The sequence below is a fragment of the Ursus americanus genome, chromosome 2 (assembly GCF_024610735.1).
Source record: "Ursus americanus isolate L20-20 chromosome 2, mUrsAme1.1.p, whole genome shotgun sequence".
In the NCBI taxonomy this organism is placed as follows: domain Eukaryota; kingdom Metazoa; phylum Chordata; class Mammalia; order Carnivora; family Ursidae; genus Ursus; species Ursus americanus.
This window is the reverse complement of record NC_142128.1, coordinates 37,085,129-37,105,549: the sequence shown is the minus strand read 5'-3', so window position 1 is coordinate 37,105,549 and position 20,421 is coordinate 37,085,129. Positions and strand designations below refer to the sequence as shown.

General features: G+C 50.2%; 1 protein-coding gene across 6 annotated transcripts in view; it reads right to left on the bottom strand.

Moving 5' to 3' along the window:
* Positions 1 to 14,684: 14,684 nt before the first annotated feature.
* The window catches only part of SRL (sarcalumenin), a 36,693-nt gene continuing 30,956 nt past the window's right edge, over positions 14,685 to 20,421 (bottom strand). For all 6 annotated transcript variants that reach the window (XM_045784333.2, XM_045784337.2, XM_045784335.2 and 3 more), the window contains 3 exons: positions 20,038 to 20,154; positions 19,120 to 19,353; positions 14,685 to 17,946 (listed from right to left, as the gene is read on the bottom strand). In XM_045784333.2, coding sequence (XP_045640289.1) covers positions 17,135 to 17,946; positions 19,120 to 19,353; positions 20,038 to 20,154 — 1,163 coding nt within the window. In that variant the 3' untranslated portion in view covers positions 14,685 to 17,134. The remainder of the gene's footprint in view (positions 17,947 to 19,119; positions 19,354 to 20,037; positions 20,155 to 20,421) is intronic.

Sequence of the window (20,421 nt, the reverse complement as noted above, 5' to 3'; positions counted from 1 at the left end):
AAAGGTTGCTTTGGCCGATGTCGTAGAGGTTGTTGCCTATGTTCTCCTCTAGAATTTTGATAGATTCCTGTCTCACATTGAGGTCTTTCATCCATTTGGAGTTTATTTTTGTGTATGGTGTGAGATAGTGGTCAAGTTTCATTCTTTTGCATGTAGCTGTCCAATTTTCCCAGCACCATTTATTGAAGAGACTGTCTTTTTCCCACCGGATGTTTTTTCCTGCTTTATCAAATATTAGTTGCCCAAAGAGCCGAGGGTCCATTTCTGGGCTCTCTATTCTGTTCCATTGGTCTATGTGTCTGTTTTTGTGCCAGTACCATGCTGTCTTTGTGATCACAGCTTTGTAGTACAGCTCGAAATCCGGCATTGTGATGCCCCCAGCTTTGTTTTTCCTTTTCAACAGTTCCTTGGAGATTCGGGGCCTTTTCTGTTTCCATACAAATTTAAGGACTGTTTGTTCCAGTTCTTTGAAAAATGTCCTTGGTATTTTGATCGGGATAGCATTGAAAGTGTAGATTGCTCTGGGTAGCATGGACATTTTAACTATGTTAATTCTTCCGATCCATGAGCATGGAATATCTTTCCATCTTTTTATGTCTTCCTCAATGTCTTTCAAGAGTGATTTATAGTTTCTAGAATATAGGTCCTTTACGTCTCTGGTTAAGTTAATTCCAAGGTAACGTATGGTTTTTGGTGCTATTGTAAATGGGATGGATTCCCTAATTTCTCTTTCTTCGGTCTCGTTATTCGTGTATAGAAATGCAACTGATTTCTGAGCATTTATTTTGTATCCTGCCACGTTACTGAATTGCTCTATAACTTCTAATAATTTGGGAGTGGCTTCTTTTGGGTTTTCCATATAGAGTATCATGTCATCTGCAAAGAGAGACATTTTGACTTCTTCTTTGCCAATTTGAATACCTTTGATCCCTTTTTGTCGTCTGATTGCTGTTGCAAGGACTTCTAGTACTATGTTGAATAATAGTGGCGAGAGTGGGCATCCTTGTCGAGTTCCTGATCTTAAGGGAAAGGCTTCCAGCTTTTCCCCATTGAGAATAATATTTGCAGTAGGCTTTTCATAGATGGCTTTTATGAGATTGAGAAATGTACCTTCTATTCCTACACTCTGAAGGGTTTTAATCAGGAAAGGATGCTGTATTTTGTCAAATGCTTTTTCGGCATCGATTGAGAGGATCATATGGTTCCTGAGTCTTTTCTTGTTGATATGATGTATCACGCTGATTGATTTGCGAATATTGAACCACGCTTGCATCCCAGGTATGAATCCCACTTGATCGTGATGGATAATCCTTTTAATGTACTGTTGGATTCTATTAGCAAGTATCTTGTTGAGGATTTTGGCGTCCATATTCATTAGGGAAATCGGTCTGTAATTCTCCTTTTTGAGGGGGTCTTTGCCTGGTTTGGGGATCAAGGTAATATTGGCCTCATAGAATGAGTTTGGTAGCTTTCCTTCTGTTTCTATTTTTTGAAATAGCTTTAGGAGAATAGGTATTATTTCTTCTTTGAATGTTTGGTAGAATTCCCCAGGAAAACCGTCCGGGCCTGGAGTTTTGTTATTTGGAAGGTTGTTTATCACTGACTCAATTTCTTCATAATTAATTGGCCTGTTTAAGGAATCAATTTCTTCCGGTTTCAATCTTGGTAGTTTATAGGTTTCCAGGAAGGATTCCATCTCTTCCAGATTGCTTAGTTTATTGGCATATAGCTGTTGATAAAAATTTCTAATAATCCTTCCAATTTCAATGGTGCTCGTCGTGACCTCTCCTTTTTCATTCATAATTTTAATAATCTGGGTCCTTTCTCTTTTCTTTTGGATAAGTCTTGCCAGTGGTCTGTCAATTTTATTGATTCTCTCCAAGAACCAGCTTCTAGTCCTGTTGATCTGCTCTACTGTACTTCTGGTTTCTGCTTGATTGATTTCAGCTCTAATTTTGGTCAACTGCTTCCTCGTGCGTGGATTAGGCCTGTCCCTCTGTTGCTGTTCCAGCTTCTTGAGGTGAGAATATAAAAACTGCATTTTAGATTTTTCTATTCTTTTGAGTGAGGCTTGGATGGCTATGTATTTCCCCCTTAGGACTGCCTTTGCAGTATCCCATAGGTTTTGGACTGTTGTATTTTCATTCTCATTGGTCTCCATAAATTGTTTAATTTGATTTTTGATTTCCTGGTTTATCGAGTCATTCCTGAGCAGTATGGCTCTTAGTCTCCAAGTGTTTGAGTTTCTTCCAAATTTTTCCTTGTGGTTGAGTTCCAATTTCAGAGCATTGTGGTCTGAGAATATGCAGGGGATAATTTCAATCTTTTGGTATCGGTTGAGACCTGTTTTGTGTCCCAGAACATGGTCTATTCTTGAGAATGTTCCATGGGCATTAGAATAGAATGAGTATTCTTTGGTTCTGGGGTGTAGTGTTCTATATATATCTATGAGGTCCAACTCGTCGAGTATGGCATTCAAAGCCTTTGATTCTTTGCTTAGTTTTTGCCAGGGTGTTCTGTCTATTTCTGATAGTGGAGTGTTGAGGTCCCCTACTATTAATGTATTTTCATTTATATGTCTCTTTATTCTGGATAAGAGTTGGCTTGTGTATCTTGCTGCTCCCCTGTTGGGGGCATATATATTTATAATTGTCATATCCACTTGTTGAATACTTCCCTTAAGAATAATATAGTGCCCTTCTGCGTCTCTAACTATAGTCTGTAGTTTAAAATCCAATTTATCTGATATGAGAATTGCTACCCCAGCTTTCTTTTGAGGACCATTTGCGTGAAAGATGGTACTCCATCCCCTTACTCTCAGTCTGGATGCATCTTTGGGTTTGAAATGAGTCTCTTGTAGACAGCAAATGGATGGGTCATTTCTTTTTATCCAATCTGCAACCCTGTGGCGTTTTATGGGATGGTTTAAACCACTTACATTAAGACTGATTACTGATAGATATGATTTTAATGTTGCCATGTTGCCAGTAAAGTCTTTTTTTGTATTGGCTGTGACTTTCTGTTCTGTATCACTCTTGGGGCCATTTTACTTTCATAGAACCCCCCGTAATATCTCCTGTAGGGCTGGTTTCGTAGTTACAAAATTGGTTAGTGACTGGCGATTCTGAAATGTCTTTATTTCTCCATCAATTCTGAATGACAGCCTTGCTGGATAAAGGATCCTTGGCTGCATGTTTTTCTCTGAAAGAGCTTTAAATATGCTCCCCCAACCCTTTCTCTCATTCCAGGTCTGTGTAGACAGGTCTGACGTAATTCTGATGCTTTTGCCTTGGTACGTGAGAAATTTCTTTGCCCTGGCCGCTTTCAATACTGTATCCTTGCATCTAATATTTGCGAATTGCACTATGACGTGACGTGGTGTAGGTTTGTCGTGGTTGAGCTTGGGAGGGGTCCTCTCTGCCTCTTGGACACGAATGTTTGTTTCCCTTGCTAGATTAGGGAAGTTTTCAGCTACAATTTGTTCAAATATCTCTTCTAGACCTCTGTTTTTCTCCACCCCCTCGGGGATGCCGATGATTCTAACATTGGATCGTTTCATTGAGTCAGTAATCTCCCGTAACCTACATTCGTGGGCGTGGATTTTTTTAAGACCATCTTCTATTTTCATTTTTTCCTCTATTAACCCATCCTCCAATTCACTAACCCGTTCCTCTGCTTCTGCGACCCTGGCTGTCAGAGCCTCTAGTTTTGCCTGCATTTGGCTCATAGAATTTTTAATTTCTGTCAGATTCGCTCTCATTTCTGTCCTTAGAGATTCTATATTCTCAGTAACCTTTTCGTTTATACTTTTTTCAATTCTACTCATCATTTTGACCATCGTTACTCTGAATTCCATTTCTGATAATTTGGTTACATCCATATCCATTATTTCTGTGGCAGAGGCCACAGTCTCACTGTCTTTTCTTTGCTGGGGGGGGCTTCTCCTTCTTGTCATTCTGATGAAGAGAGGTTGCGGGGTTTCCAGAGCCCAAATTATTGACTGGGTCCCAGGCCGTGCCCCTTGTTTTATAGGGATCTTAGGGATGTGGGCTTCTTCTTTAAAGATTTTATTTATTTATTTATGTGGCAGCCAACCAGCGAGAGAGGGAACAGAAGCAGGGGAGTGGGAGAGGAAGAAGCAGGCTCCCAGCGGAGGAGCCCGATGAGGGACTCCTTTCCGGAACGCTGGGATCACGCCCTAAGCCGAAGGCAGGCGCTCAATGACTGCGCCACCCAGGCGCCTGGGTTGTGGGCTTCTTGATTTTTCAGCCTGCCTTCATGGGGAGGGGCCTGCCGCGCCGATACTCAGGCAGCCCTGTTTGGGTAGAGCCTCCGTGTCCCCTGCGAGGGGGGATGGGGATGGGCACTCTCTGAGCCGGTATTTCCAGGCTTTTGTTCTCTGGCGGCTTTCCCTGGCGGTTTGCTGTGCCTCTTCTGAGAGTCAGAGAAGCAGCGGCTGAATCTCAGCCTCTGTCACGGAACAGAAGGATTGCGGCCCGTTCTCTACTAATGTTCTGGCCACTTTAACTCTGTTACTGTTGGTGCTGCTCAACCCTGCAGCGTCCCGGGATGTGCGCCCCACACCCGGCGTCCCAGCCCTCACTTCCAGGGCCGGCGTCTCTGTCCTTTGTGTTTCTAATGCCGCCAGCCGCCAGCCGCCAGCCGCCCCGCGCGCGCTCCCGGATCTCCCGGTCTCAGTCTGGATCCAGTGAGCGCACCAGGATTCCGGGGTTCCGCGAGATGCCTGGTGGCGCGCGCACCCGGCTCACGGTCTCAGTCTGCTGTTTTGCGGGTGCGGACCGTGAGCCCCGCCCGCTCTCCCGTGCAGGTGGCTACCGCTTCCCGGCACCCGAACGCGGCGGCTCCCTCCCCCTTCCGTTTATCTTCCGATATCTGTGCACAGTTTCATGGCTCCCCGCTTCGTACCTCAATACTCAGCGCTGGAGATGTTCATTTGTAGAGATCCAGATGCGTCTTCCTGCGTCTCAGGCTGGTTCCGTGGTTGTTTAGGCTGGTCTGGTACCTATCCAGCTCGACTCGGAGGACCGGCTGAAAACGGTGTCTCCTACTCCTCAGCCATCTTAACTCCTCTCCGAACTGATCTAAATTTAAATCAAGGGGCTCAGATGTGTTGGGTCACTCCGTGGGCCTGCCCTATAGTTCACCTTCTGTTCTGAGACCAACATCCCAGGGTCCCTTTAATTCATTTTTCTAGTTCCTGCTTAAACATCTTCCAGTGAGACACAGTATCTCTCTCATGCGTCCTCTTGGAAAGAGTGATGGAAAGGGTGGCGCAGTTCACATTTCCAATCTGGGGACTCGAGGACGATGCCACAGGAGAGAGGGGAGCCGGGGCCAGGGTGAGAGTGGGGAGGACCCAGGGCGCAGTACTGCTTCCTACCAGCTAGCCTCCAAGGGGCTGAGGTCTCACCTGAAGGGCTGGGTGGACGGAACTGACAAACAGGGAGACTGGATAGGGTCAAAACCCAAACCGGTCACAGCACCCCCAGAATGGAGCACGAGCAAGCAACCAAGGCAATCAACTAGGAGCCGGGGCAGGGAAAAGAACCAAATGCCCAGGTGGGTTTGGAGGCACAGCACTTCCGTTTTAGGGACTTTCTGATGCAACCCTCTTCTCTAACCCCACAGGGGAGGGCCTCAAACATTCTTTCCTGTGATAGTCTAACCCTGTTCTACCCAGTGTCTCTCTGCATCTTTGACCTTCCAATCCATTCTCCATATTGCTGCCACAATGCTCATTCTACAGCACAGATCAGTTCAATGTCTCCCCTCCACCTTCAGAAGGTCCAATGTCCGCATGACCCACGAAGGCCCTTCGCTGCCAGACCCAGACAGGCCTCCTCTCTACGTCCCCCTTACTTCACCCCACCCGGCCCCACCCCCGAGAAGACACTGCACAACACTCTCCAAAGATGTGAGTCGCACTCTGGTCTGCCAGAAGGATCCCAATTTCAAGGCCCAGCTCAAATGCGTCCTGCGCTGGCTCACCCCCCGCCGCCGGCCAAGATGAGCTCGTTTCTCTTCCATGCTCCCCAAACACCTCTGTACAGCCTTTATCACCCTGACTCGTGCTCATCTACAGAGACTGAGAGACCACTGGGCCAGGGACAGGTCTTGCCTTCCCGTGGTCCCCCTTGCCCTTCCTTCACTCAGCAGGAGCAGGTGGTCAAAAACACGTTTCCTTAAAGAACAAACCCCTTTCCTTCACAGCTGCACAGTGAGCTCCTGGCAGGGCCCAGTGACCACCGAGGTTGTCTGATGCCCAGATCAAGGCACTGCCTTCTCAGCTGCTGCTTCTACCTGTCTCCGTGCCCCTGCAACTGGATGGCTCCCCACCCATCTGGACTTTGAGACGCCAGGACAGCGACAGGCCTTTGCACGAGCAGGATCCCAAGCTGCTAACTGCAAAGACAGCCTTGAACGCCTCTCCTAGGGAAGAGATCTGATTCCCAAGGGCTTCGAACGGTGCTGTGGGCGGCGACAGAGCGGGTGAGTCATGCCGGCCCACACCCGTCCTCTGCTGAAGGGCCCCAGCGTCTGTCTGTCTTGGGTCACATGGGATATGGGTGCTCTGAGCCAACTCAGGTCCCAGGGAGGGGGTGCTGCTGTTCTGGCCAAGGACTCCCCCACCTTTGGTGGTGAAAGCAGGACTGACAGCCTTTATGTATGACAGCAAACACAAAGGGACTATGGGAGCACAGGGGATGGCCTTAGAGAAGCTGCAGCCCAGGATAAAGGTCAAGGGGCGCAGCTCCCCACTCTTGGGACCCCGTCTACACAGACAGATGTGTAGGACCTACCACCTGCGCAGGCTGTTCTCCACTGCCTGCCCTCATCGGTGTCTCTTCACTTCCCCAAACTCAAAGTTCCTCAAGAAAAACACAAGCTGTCCTCCACCATCCATCCTCCAGACTCAACCCAGACATTTACCTTGCAGCTGAATCTTGTTTTACACGAAGTCAGCATGTAAAGTTGAGGGATAAATCTTCGTTTTACAAACCCTTTTCACCACAGAGAGCTCCCCTGATGCATTCACTCCCTGGTGGTTCACTAGGCTGTAAGGTCCTCTGTGAGAAGTTGGAGAAATGAACACTGTTGCAGGGCAGTCCCTCCCCTCAACAAAGTAAATAAGTTGCATATCTGAATTACTGTACATACAGGAAATAATGTGCTCAATCCTTTAGGGGAGGCTCACAAGGTGAGTCTGGGAATCTGGAGGTGAATTAGTTTGGAGGGACATCAGCAGGGAGGTGGCATATGAGCTGGGCTTTAGAGAATGGGTTGTATGTTGCCATTCAGAAACAGGCCAACTGGCCTACCACATGGAGGAGGCGTCATCAGCAAAGGACTGAAGGAGGATGTGCAGACTGTGGATGGAATCAAACATTAGGCAGATCCATGCGGAAACCCACCAGGGTGGGCTGAAAGAGCACGTTCGACATGCCCAAGGCCCAGGGACGTGGGCCACCACACAAGGCAAAGGCTCCGAAGAGCAAAGGTCAACATGACCCTAAATACCACAGCAGCAGCACTTTATTCTGGGTGAGAAGTGTGCCAGGACAGCCTTGGAATTAGACCAGAGGTCAAACGCCGGCTCTCCCCTCAACAGCTGGGTGATCTTGAACCAGTTACCCAACCAGAGTCTTGGTTTTCCATCTGCAAGGCCCCTCCCTAACACTCCCTACCTAGTGTCTCACTAAGAAATGAAATGGGATGATGGAGAGCACCCGTGGCGCGCAGTGGCAGGCACACAGCCAGTGATGGGTCTATGTTAGCTTCCTCCTCCATGCTTGAGGAGCTGGGACAATGAGCCAGCAACAAGTGCAAGACGGGGTGGGGCAGGAAAAGGGGATTGTAAAGAGAGGAGATGGTGCAGAAAGAGGGACCACAGTGAAAGGACACAAAGTCTTTACGCGGAGCTTTCTGCTTAGGGATGCTGGTGAAAGTCCCCACCACACTGGTAGCTGGTTTACCCCTGAACAACGCCGTGGAGCAGCAGCAGCAGTGAGAGCAGTTAACAGGACTGACCTGTGGATGGAGTGATGGGTAGGAGCTGAGCAGAGAAGAGGCAGCACCCTGGACCCCTGCCCAGATTGTGGGGGCACCAGAAATCAGGACCGAATCAAGACGGCTTCAGAGAGAGAAAACTGTTTAATTCCAAAAGCTTCCACTAGGAAAGCCCCAAAGTCCAAGGTTTTTTTTTCAGATCTAGATACCTGCTCTTCTAACCTGAATACCTGGCTCATTACAAGCCAGCAACGGAGATCCCAACTGACACGAGACTCACCTCTGCAGAGAGCCTCCAGTCCCATGGAGAACAGGCACACTGAGGATTCTCAGGGAGATGCACCATCTAATCCTGTGTGTTTGCTCCTCATTCATTCATCCATCCATCCACCACACAAATGTCCACAGAGCAACTACCATACACAAGATCAGGTCCCACAGAGGCAGGTGTCAGCTTAGTTGTTCACATCTCCATTCCTCAAATTATTTCACTAGTCAGTTTCCTTACCTGTCAGATGGAGAAAACAGGGTTTACAGAAAATGCAACAGGATAATGGACATACTTAATACAGATTAAGTACGCAAGACCTATAAACTCTAAATAAACCAGTAGAAGTAGGGGGGAAGGTTATGCTGGATATCTTTCATTTGCTCCTCCAGGCCCTTTCTGCATCCTTTTCCATCTGTACTGTGCTTTAGAATTTACCTGTATGGGCTAATCAAGACTCCCTTGCCCTCTGACTTGGGTTTGGTCCATGGGGAGACTTGACAAATCCCCCAACTGCCTTCCTGAGCCCCTTGACCTGAAGTCCCAGCTCTAGCGAGATGACCCTCCACACAGCCTCTCTGCCTCCAGGCGTAAGATCCCACTGTTACTAGCTCCAGAACATTTCACTATCCAGAGTTGTTTCCCACACCCTGCCTCAAATTACCCATTCGAAATGTGCCATCTGTTTTGTGCTGGCCCCTGACATACATGGTGTAGAAGAGTGAGAACAGGACTGGGAATCAGGAGACCTCTGTCCCATCTCTGCCACCAGCTGATTCTGTGACCCTGTACGCTCTTTGCTTTACTAGGTGTCAGCTTCTTCATCTGTAAAAAGAACAGATTGGACCATATGGCTCTCTGGTGCTACAATTCCCTGTCACGACTGGGTGCTCTGTGAAGTTAAACCCAGAAAAGGGATGCAAATAAGGGAATAAGGCTTCCTAGTGCAGAGGGCAGGTTAGCCACTAAGCCCCACCCCAACTCATTCTGACCCAGGGGACACCTACCTTCTTTTCAAGGGCTTCCCTTTTCCTTCCAGATTCCCTGGGGACCAGATGCCCAAATGATCTCCACTTCAAAGCAACAGCCAAGAAAACCCGGGAAATTACAAGTAACCAACTGGGCAACCCTGACTTAGCCACAGAGGCCCCTTCCCAGGTTCTGGTATGCCCAGGGGGCCAAGCAGAGAAGGAGGTACACACTGCCACCGTGCATTCCCCACGGGGCTGCGAAGGGAAAAGATGGCCTCTCAAAACTGGTCTCTAGGGCAGAGGGAGCCACCCAAACCAGCATCCTATCAGGAATCCCTGAACTGAGATCCCTGTCACTGGACACGTTTCAAATAAAGGCTAAGGACCACTTGATGCGATATTACAGAATCTTTGGAGTCCGTTTTAGCTCCTAAAAGTGACTCAGGGAACCCCAGGAGCCATGAGAAAGACGTGCCAATGAGAATATTACCCTCCCTGGTGTCACCACCACCACCACCACCAAATCTGAGTTTCACCCGCCCCAAGTGAAACCCTCACCCAGAGGTAGTGCAAAGTGCCAAGGGAGGCCTGAGTCTCTAAACCGCAAGGACGGGGGGGGGGGGGGGGGGGGGGGAGTTTGGATACCAAATTCTCTGAGTCTCTGGCGGGGTAAGCGAGGTGAGACAATCTCTTAAAATCTGAGTCCCTGAGCTGGTCGCAGGTGCAAACCACAACCTGATAACTGCCAACACCAATGTCTCTGACGCTCTTCACGTCCCCCAAAGGCCTCCGGAACCAGTGGCCTCTCCCCCATAACTCTGAGCAAGTTCAAAGCCTTTCGCAGTCCCAAATCAAAACTTCCGAGACGCTGAGGGCTTCCAGCGGCCGGACAGCACACAGGGGGCGAAGCCCGGAGGCCTGGCGGGGAGAGGACCCCTTCGCTAATTCAACGTTCATGCAGCCTCGCCGAACCCCGGATCCGTGGGAGCGCAACCTGCGCCTGCGCGCGCCCCGGCGCGTGACTCGGGAGCGCGCGGCTCTCGAGGGGGCGGGGCCAGGCTCGTGGCCACGGCCACGAGCGGAGGCGCATGCGCGGGGCGGGCTCCCGAGGGCGGGGCTTGGCAGGGACTGGGTTCTTCTGCTCCCCCGGCGGCGAGTCCGCGGGGTCGCAGTAACTAACCTCGCTCTGGCATAGCCGTTTGTGCTGAGGGGCCGGCTTGCGGGACGAGGCCAACCTCGGCCAGGGGCCCGGTTCCCCCACCTTCTCGTGCCCGGTCCAGACCGCGCCGTTCGGGTCCTCAGTTTCCCCTCGAAGACGAGGGGTGCAGCGGGGAAGGCAGACCCGGCCGCGGTGAGGACTCGGGCCCGGGAGGCCGTCCCGTGGGATGATCTGCACCCGGGCTGGGGCCAGGAGCAGCTAGGGTCAGCCAGGGGCAGCGGGGTCCAGGGCCCGAGGGGGGCTCCTAAGGAGGACCAGACTGCTGACCAGACTCCTCCACCGCCTCCTTACGGGGCTCCAGCACTGGTCCCCAGCTCCTAGCGGTGGGGCAGCATCTGGGGAGGACCGAGACCCGATAACCCCTCCAAACAGCAGCCGGTGGACCAGATAGGCTGGGTTGCCAAAATAGGCTCCGTGGTGCCAAGCTCTGGTCTCTCCGTGAGCCCCCGTGCTGCTGCCCGCCGGACCTTACCTGCTTCTTCATGGCCCCCTTTGTCCAGAGACAGGCAGTGGCCTCAAGACCAGACTCCTTGAGCTTCCATTTAAGGGCCAGGTTTCCTTAACCCACCCCATCTCACCTTGACTCCTAACTGGCCGCACACAGATGTCTTTCTTTCTCAGTCTGGGCCCTTGGTCTTCCCCCAGGATCTGTCCCTCAGGCACTCCTAAGATTTTAAGTTATCTCTACACCCAACATGGGGCTTGAACTTACTACCCTCAAATCAAGAGTCGAAGGCTCTAGGGACTGAACCAGCCAGGCTCCCCACCTTAATAAATGTTCTAACGCAGGCACCTGGGTGGCTCAGTCGCTTAAGCATCTGCCTTCATTTTTTGTTTTTTACAGATTTTATTTATTTGACAGAGAGAGAGACAGCCAGCAAGAGAGGGAACAAAAGCAGGGGGAGTGGGAGAAGAAGAAGCAGGCTCCCAGCAGAGGAGCCCGATGCAGGGCTCGAACCCAGGACTCTGGTCACGCTCTGAGCAGAAGGCAGACGCCTTACGACTGAGCCACCCAGGCACCCCTAAGCATCTGCCTTCGGCTCAGGTCATGATCCCAGATCCCTGGGATCGAGTCCCACATCAGGCTCCCTGCTGAGCAGGGAGCCTGCTTCTCCCTCTACCCCTCCCCCTGCTCGTGATCTCCCCATCTCTCTCTCTCTCTCTCAAATAAATAAAATCTTTTAAATAAATAAATTTTATAATGCAAATTACATTTAAGTGTTTTAAAATTTCGTTACTATCAAGTGTCACGGTGCTGACGGATCATTTAAAAAATTAGGTAATTCTGCATTTTTGCCAGTTTCTGAAGAGGAGGGAAAGGCCCTGGGATCAGAAAGACCAGTGTCACCAAATGTGACCCTGGGCAAGTAACCTTGCCTGCTTCAGATCGAATTCTGGCCCTCCCACTTCCACATGCCGCCTCCCCACCGCTGACCGTCAGTCTCCTCATCAGTAAATTATGAATAATAATAACATGCATGGAATGCTTTCTGTGGGCTGTGGACTACTTCAAGCATATTGCATGTTTTAAGTGATCTCATCCTCACCTCAGCCTCGCAGAGAGAGGGTCTATTCGTATCTCCATTTCCTGGTTGAGGATTCTGAGGCACAGAACTACTACGTCATCTGCCTAGTGCTGCCCAGCCAGTAAGTGCTGGAGCCCAGGATGGAGCCCAAGCAATCCAACTCCAGAGTCTCTACTCTTTCCCACTCAAGATGGCTCCCTACCTGGGGGGCTGTGTGAGCGTTACACAAAGCACCTGGCGTGTGGCTGTTAGAATTACCGCATCATGTCAAGCGTAACTGTGGGGATGTCTATAGGTCTATAGCCCAGTTCCTGGCAAAAGGAGCACTCTAGAAGTTGGTTCTCTTCCCCACTGAAATGTTGAGAAAACAAGAGAACATGCTTCACGCTGCAAGCAGACACAGAAAGTGCTCACTTACGCATGTTATCTTTTTACCCTTTGGTACAAGGAATACCTCAGAACCTGTGGAATACACCTTTGCTACAGGCAAATCCATGTCTCTACTCTCATTTTCTTGTTTTCCTTATGCTTCTTTTTTGTTGCCTTTATGGTCTTCTCAAGGAAAGCAGTCTTCCCTGGACTGAGAAAAGCCTGAGCCGAATGTCACAGATGGTACAATCAGCATGAAATGTTGCCAGTGCTTATGAGTTTTTGAAGGCTCAGACTCCCCCTCAGTTCACTTGGGGGGGGAGTTACAATAGCAAAACCAGAGCCTTGGAGGTGTCCTCCTATGGCTGGGTCTTCCTGGCTCTCCCCCCACACACACACCTGCCTATGCCCATGCTCCCATAATCTGTCATGCACACATCATTCATACAATCTCCTCTTCACAGCCACACCCAGACATACCTTCCCCCCACCAACCCTCTACACACAACATACGATGCACAGACTCCTGCTTTACTCCCCCCACACCCGCTTACTCTTCTGTTCATTCTGATGGCACTCAGGTAATGAGTCCTCCGTGCTGGGCACTGTGCAACATACTCAGAGATCGTTTGGCCACAAACACTCACATACACTTTGGTTTCCACACACACACCAGTTTTCCATGCAGGCATTCCATGCCCCTTATACATATAACAGGTAACCCCCACATATCCACATACACACGCATCCCTGTGAAGACTCTCTCTCCGCTCAGCCCCTTAGATCGTCTGGCCACGTGCAGACGGGTCACTGATTTTGCTTTCTCCAGGCATCTTGCTGTCCTCGTGGCAGACAACGTAAAGGTGGTCGGCAGGGTACAAGGCTTGTGAAACATTCTGAACATGCTGGCAGGTTCTACTGTGTGATGTTTATCTTCAAAACAGACCTCACCTACCTTCCGTTTTCCAGGGAAACACTCCATATTTCTCCCAATCATAGGAAGACACTGGTTGCAGTAATGGGTGGGAGAGCTGACCTGGGGGAGGGCAGCAGTGGCCTTAGCTAGGTCAAGCTACTCCGTTGCTGAATGTGGCCTGTGGACCCCCAAATCAGGAGGAGGCCGAGGGCGAGGGAGGCAATAAGCCACACTGCCCTACTCGTGCCACCCTGAGATCAGCGTCTCCCGACTTAGGAAACCCAGAGCAGATGGCCACCAAATTCCGTACCCTCCCCGTGCCGACCCTGTCATGATGGCATGTTGTTCACTCTCACACCCACTTCTATTTCCAACCTCCCACTGACTCCCCAGGGCCCAGTTCCTTTTTTGCAAACACGCTTTAAATCAGAGTGTGAAGTCCCTCAGGACCCCTGATGTAAAATTTCAAAGTAAAGGAGCTCTGCTTTGAAGGGCACCGGCTCGGGGAGTCAAGGACGGGGCAAGGTTTTGTTAAAAACAAGAACAAGGAGGAACCCTGGGGTCCTGCCGTGGGGAGCACCACTTTCAGAAGAAGCCACAGGGAGGCACCGTCCTTACATTCGGGGCAGACCCCCCAGTTCTCTCCCCCAGAGCCTTCAGCTACCAAGTGGACATTGGTGCGGTTGAGGGCATGGACCTAGCAGCATGTCTGCCTGAGAGACTTGGGGACAGAAGCTTCCACAGTTCCTGTGAACGGGCTACTGCCCTGGATGCCAGGGAGAATGGCAGTCGGGGGCTGAGAAGGGAGCATGTCTTCATTTCCAATCCTACAACAGGAAGCCTGGGTTTCAAGGTCATCTTTGACACAGGGGTGCTGGGAGCAGCAGGAGGGGTCTAGAGAAGAAGGTGCAGGCAGTGCCTAAAACAAGAGTGGGCAAATCGTGGATTGTCAATCTATCCCTAAGAAACTTAGCAAGCAGCACTCAGGGTTGGGAAGAGACGGGAGGGACAAACAGGATTTTTAGGGCAGTGGAAATACACCGTATATTCTGTAAGGATGCACTCATCATGGCGCCTTGTCCAAAGACGCAGAATGCACACCAGCAGCAAACCCTAACGTACGGGCTCTGGTGACTGCGGCGTGTCCGCGTCAGCTCATCAGTCGGGACACCTGTCCCACTGCGGTGGGGGTGCTGCTAGTGGGTGTGGGGGCAGCTGTGCATCATGGGGCAGGGGAGTGCAGGAAAACTCTACCGCCCTCTCCGTTTTGCGGTGGACCTGAAACTGCTCGAAAAACAATTAAGTCTTAATAAAAAAGGGTCTAGCACTAGATAAAAAGAAGAGAAAGGGATTAAGCTTCCCGGAGACCATGAGAAAGCACGCGGTGTCACAGAGAGACTGAACTTTATTGAGATTTCCTCCCTGATGAAATCAGAATGGCAAGAACACTGGAAAGTTTTCACTTTGGAGAGAAACAGCAACCGTTCAGGCACAAATACTTACAGATAACTCCTCTTGGGGGGAAATCTCTGGATCCTAAATTTACCCCCAGATCCCAATCCCCCCCGCCCAAAGAGTCAGAATTCTGCTTGAAATCCACATCCACAGAGCAGGGGCCCAAAAAACACTGAAAGCCCAGGAGGACTGGCTGACAAGCCAACCGGCAATTTAGAGAAAAGGCAGGTCAACGAAAGAGCAGAGGAACAGGAGTAAGAAAAGGCAAATGGATGGAACGAAGAAAGGTAGAAAGGATCACACTGATAACGTCATCCCCGCCCCCCCATGAAAACATAGTTCCTGTATGAATGTACTGGCCTCCTTGCACCCGCTTCCCCCAAAGTGACGGGGGCATCGGCTGCTACGACAGTTCTGCACTTTGTACGGCCCCGCTGCCGAGAGAAAACCAGGTACGCCAAGAGCAGCTTGAGGGCATGGGGAACATTAAGGAGCAAGGTGGGAGGGCAGACTCTTGAGAGGGTACCTGATGGGGAGGGGAGGTGAGGCGAGGGTTGGTTTTTAATGAGAAGAAAAGCAGCTCGTCAGGCCCTGGTGACCAGGCTCCTTGGGTGTCCCAGCAGGTGCCTGGTGCTCTGCTGGGCTCTGTCCTTGGAAACAATGTCCTGGAGGCTTGGGGCCTCTGGTTGTCCTGCAGGAGGTTCCAGATCCTGCTGCAGCACGCACCTGAGTGCTAATCACTCTGGGAAGCAGGAATTCCAAATTCTTCATGGGGACCAGATCTGATCGATGACCAATTTGCTTCCACGGCCTAGTCCTCAGAGTGCCTCCCGTCTGCCTTCATCTTTGCTTTCCTTCTGGTCCAAGGTGACCTCCTGGTGCTGGTGGGCCCTAACCCAGGCCTCATGGTGAAGCCCCCCAGATCGCTCGCTCCCAAAGGAGGCTGGCTCAGGAGGCCAAAGGTGCCACTCGGGGCAGCCCTGGGCCAGGTCTCCCGGATTTGCACAAACTGTTCACCCACCTGCTTTTCGTCAAAAGGCTCCTTCCCTCCATCCCCTGCTGCCCTCCAAGGTTGCCCACCAGCCAGGCAGGACCCTCACAGCTCATCCTTCCTCTGTGCCTTCTGGCCTCTGCTATCTCCCTCATCTCGCTTGGACAAGGCAGCAGACGCATATTCACACTCATCTGTCCTTGAAGGCCCTGGCTGCCCTGTGCTACATGTGGTAGGAATCAGTATCAAGTTCAGGCGGAAAACTGAAATGGAAGCCTTGCTTGCCACCCACACCAAGTGGCTGGCACTGGTTCTGACTCGTGGGAAATCACTCTGAGTTTTGAGTGTTGGCACATCAGGGAATGGAGAAGAAGGGGAAGGAAAAGCCATGGCATGAAAACCAGGAGGGAACGACTCCTCTGCAGAGCGTCTCTGCAGAGAAGGTGTGGAAACCGCCTCCTCCTCATTTGGGGGAGATGGGCTGCCCAGAGAAGACCCTCAAGAAAAGGAGCAAGGTTTCCACCGTCCCCTCTGAAACCCAACGCCTTTGGGGTCTGAGTTTTCCAAGACATGCAATAGACAAAGACACACTGCAAACCAATTAACCCTCTGAGCCCCTTCTGGTACTTTCACTGAAGTCACTTCCAAGAAGCAAGTTCCCTGAATACGTGGAACACTCAGCCTCCTCTTGGGGCCGAGAAAGGGACCAAGCTTCCCAGCTGGCTTATAAGACTACATCGGAGAAATGGCAGGGGAAGGCAGCTCCTTCTCCTAGCCTGGGGGACTCCTATTCTCTCTTAGTGCTCTGGTATCCTAAACTGTTTCCCCACTCCTTGAGGAAGCAGGAAGGAGGGCCTGGGAGTAGGCTCGAAACCCAGGTGGATTCAGACCCAAGAGACTGTCCCCTGTTGAAGCCAACCCAAGCTAAGGAGCAGGCGAGAGCTGGAGGACCAGAGGACGACTGTATGGGAGGAAGCCACGAAGGACCTGAGCAGCCCTACAGAAATCAAGTCTTCCCTATTTTCCCAGCTTAGAGGGGTAAAAAGGAATTTCAGCTGCTTTCAGCTTGACGCTCATCACCTCAGTATACACTAGAATTTAGCTGCTCTCTGTCCCTTTGCGACAGGACCCAGGAAAAGCCGGCAGGGCCTGACGTGCCTCAGTTAGGCCCCCCACTGAAGCAACAAGACGGGCACACTATAATTCACAGTTTCCTCGCGCCTCCCTCAACCCACACCCTCCCCCACCACTGGCCTCAATTAACTCCCAAATCTCCGGTGTGTAATGATTCTTGCCAGTGTGGCTCAAAGGGTTAATAAACCAGGACTTCTCAGACAGTTAGGACACAAGCTCATCCACCAACAGGAACCCCAGAACAGCTACACAACGACCTAGTGTTTCTTATAGCGATTCTTTGGGGTTTCGCCACACCCTGTTTTGTCACAGTTGAGAGCACCTGGATTCTTCCCTAGCCCGAGGCTTCCCAGGAGGCTGGGGAGCTCTTGTGTGATGGCCCGCTCAATCTTCTCCAGGAAGCAGCCCCCCATATAGGAGCACTGCTGAGACAGCAGCTTGAAACTGGAGATCGGGTTGATGCCAAAGAAGTCCTTGTAGGCCTCGCGGTTGGGAAGGTCAAACTTGCTGACATTGGTCTTTGCCAGGATGGTCTTGAAGATGTAGAATTTGTCAGGGTCTTCCACAATGTCCTTAAAGACCAGCTCTCCATCGCTGAAGAAGGTCATTTTGTCCTTGTAAGTCTGCAGATAGCGGTCGACAAGGAGGGCGTGAATGCGGACCCGGATGGCATGCTGGCGGATGAAGGCGATCTTGTTCTCCAGCCTGTTCTCGATCACCTGGTTCAGGTCTTCCAGGAGAGAGATCTCTTCCTTGAGAAACAGGTCCCGGTGGGTATCAGGCTTGTAGTCTTGTGGCCAGAAGGAGCTGACGTAAACCCTGGGGGGCTCTGTGACGTTGATGAGTGGGGCCAAGCTCCAGAAGAGGGCCCCATAGACCCGCATGAGCATCTGCGTGGCCAGGTTGTCGGCCTTGTTCAGGATGATCCTGATCTGAGACTCACGTCCCTTCAGCTGGCGGAAGAGCATCTCCAGCTCCAGACCCACATCCAACTTGGTGGGGTCAAAGACAACAAAGATGAGGTCCGCTCTGTCGATGAACCACTGGCACACATCATTGAAGGGGTAACCTTGGGTGGGGGGAAGAAGTCAAGCTGAGCAGGCTCACCGTAAACCCCTCGTGCCCCCTTCCAGAACCAAACCATTGCTTGGGTTGAAGGAAGTAAAGGCAGTAGGGATTTTCTGGGCTTCTAAAAACTAAAAACTAAAAGAATTAACTGCATATTTCCTGCACCTTGTCAGCCCTCAGCCAAGAACAGCCTGATCCTTGTTTTAATCTATGGAATCCAAGGCTCCAGGAAAGTAAAATACTTTTTCAAAATGGAGATCTTTCTACTGTCTAAAAAGATATGGGACAGTGGCAAAGACATCAAAGGGATGAAGTCAGGGAATCAGAAGGATATGAAAGAGAGGATGTGCTATTTAGGGGGAAGCAATGTGGAGCAGGCCCAAGACCCAGACTGGAATTTGGGTTCTGTCACTGGCCAGCCCAGAAGAGTAAATGCTTCCAAGCTTTACCATTTTAGCTATAAAATGACAAGAACAATAACACCTAGGATGACATAAGAATTATGATGCTATAAGTGAAGGAAAGTACCTAACTAAAACTGCCTCTCACACAGTAGGTGCCTGACATAGTTTAATTCCTTCCACTTACTTCCACAATGATGAGACTAGGAATATCGGTCTTGAAATTTTTCCACAACAACCAACCAATAACACATACAATTATCTGATGCTTAATAGAAGAATAAAGGTTAATTTACTATTATAATTATTAGTGACAATATTATTACTAGTCATAAAACAGTAATAAAACCAAAATGAGAGTCATAACCATAAATTGAGATCTACCAGCTAGGCCTATAGTCCTACAAATGCCCTGTGATGACTCATCTCTGTCGACAGCCCTGTGTCATGGCGATACTCAGGGGCCTCTGTCATAACCTAGTGTCCGCTGGGCCCAAAGTGGCACTCCTCTCCCACTGGAAGAGGATTTTGGGAAGTCTAACACAGGCTTATAATCAAGCGGGCCTGGTAAAGCAGACACTTGACCAGAAAGGGTTTGAGGTCAGGTTCAAACCAGAACCCAAGTTAACTAAAGGTCAAGTACACGTGGACTGGGATCCAGTTCATCTTGGACAACGTGGGCCACATTACCTCTCCCCTGTCTGCCTACCACCCACTGCTGAACGGTTTTCTAAGACACAGCTCACGCTATTCAGATACAAATGCTCAATTACCTCTTTCTTGCTGCTTGCGGTTCTCAATGATGCCTGGTGTATCCACAAAAGTGACCCGCTCCAGAAGTTTGTGGGGAACCTCGATGCCAATTAGCTTCTCTAGGAAATTCTGGCCAAATTTCTCGAGGGGTGAGAAGGACCGGGCGCTGTCGGCAGCCATGACAATACCCTCGATGGTTTTCAGCTTGGGTCCGTGCATGAGGACAGTGAACTCAGAGGTGGTGGGCTCGGCACCTGCATGCATGGGCATAAGGTCAGTAAACACAGTCACCTCTGGGACAGAGACCCTACTACAAAGTAAGTAAATAAGCAAGTGGTTTCAGGGAGGGTTTGCCACAAGAACTGGGTACCCTGTTTGCTAAGCTAGTGTCTTCTTTCTTTATAAAATATACGTAACGAAATTGACCATTTTAACCATTTTTAGGTGTACAGTTCAGTGGCATTAAGCACGTTCACACTATTGTGCAGTCCTCAGCACTATCTGTCTCCCAAACTGAAACTGTCCCCACTCATTCCCCCTTCCCAGCCCCTGGTAATCTCTGCTCTACTGTCTCTATGAATTGGATGATTCTAGGCACTCGTAAGTGGAATTGTAGGCTATTGTCCTTTGTGTCTGGCTTATTCCACTTAATATAGTGTTTTCAAGATTCATGCATGTTGTAGCATGTTTCAGAAATGCATTCCTTCTTAAGACTGACTAATACTCCATACTGTTGTATGGATGGACCCTTCTGTTTATCCGTTCATCCACCCATGGATGTTTGGGCGGTTTCCACCTCTCGGCCGTTGTGAAAAATGCTCCTGTGAAGACGGATCGTAATTCTCATCGTTCTATTGAAGACATACATGAATGTTTCATGGTGCTTTCATATAGGACACTGAGATGGCAACACACACGCAAAACAACCCCGCTATTACCTGTATAGAGCTGGTAGCGAGTGTTTTCCAACCCGAGGAGGTAGTTTATCATGGTGGACTTGCCAACACTCCACGGTCCCAGGAACAGCACCATGGGCTTGGAAGTAATCTCCCCATCTGTAGGCAGCAGGAATTAGACATGGCAGTGACTGATGAAGTTCATACTTCCCACCGCACCCCGCGGCCCATCTAACAGAGTTATAGAATTCCACACTGGACCAGGCAGGGTCCATGGCACATCTCTTGCTATGTAAGTGCGATCACCCAGTTAAAAGACAGCAGGAGATGTGATTTTGGCCTTACACAGATCCTTGGCACACGGGCTCCAGAAGGAGGAAGTAAGTGACATCACCAAAAACCAACTCAGAGCTCACTGTGGTTGAG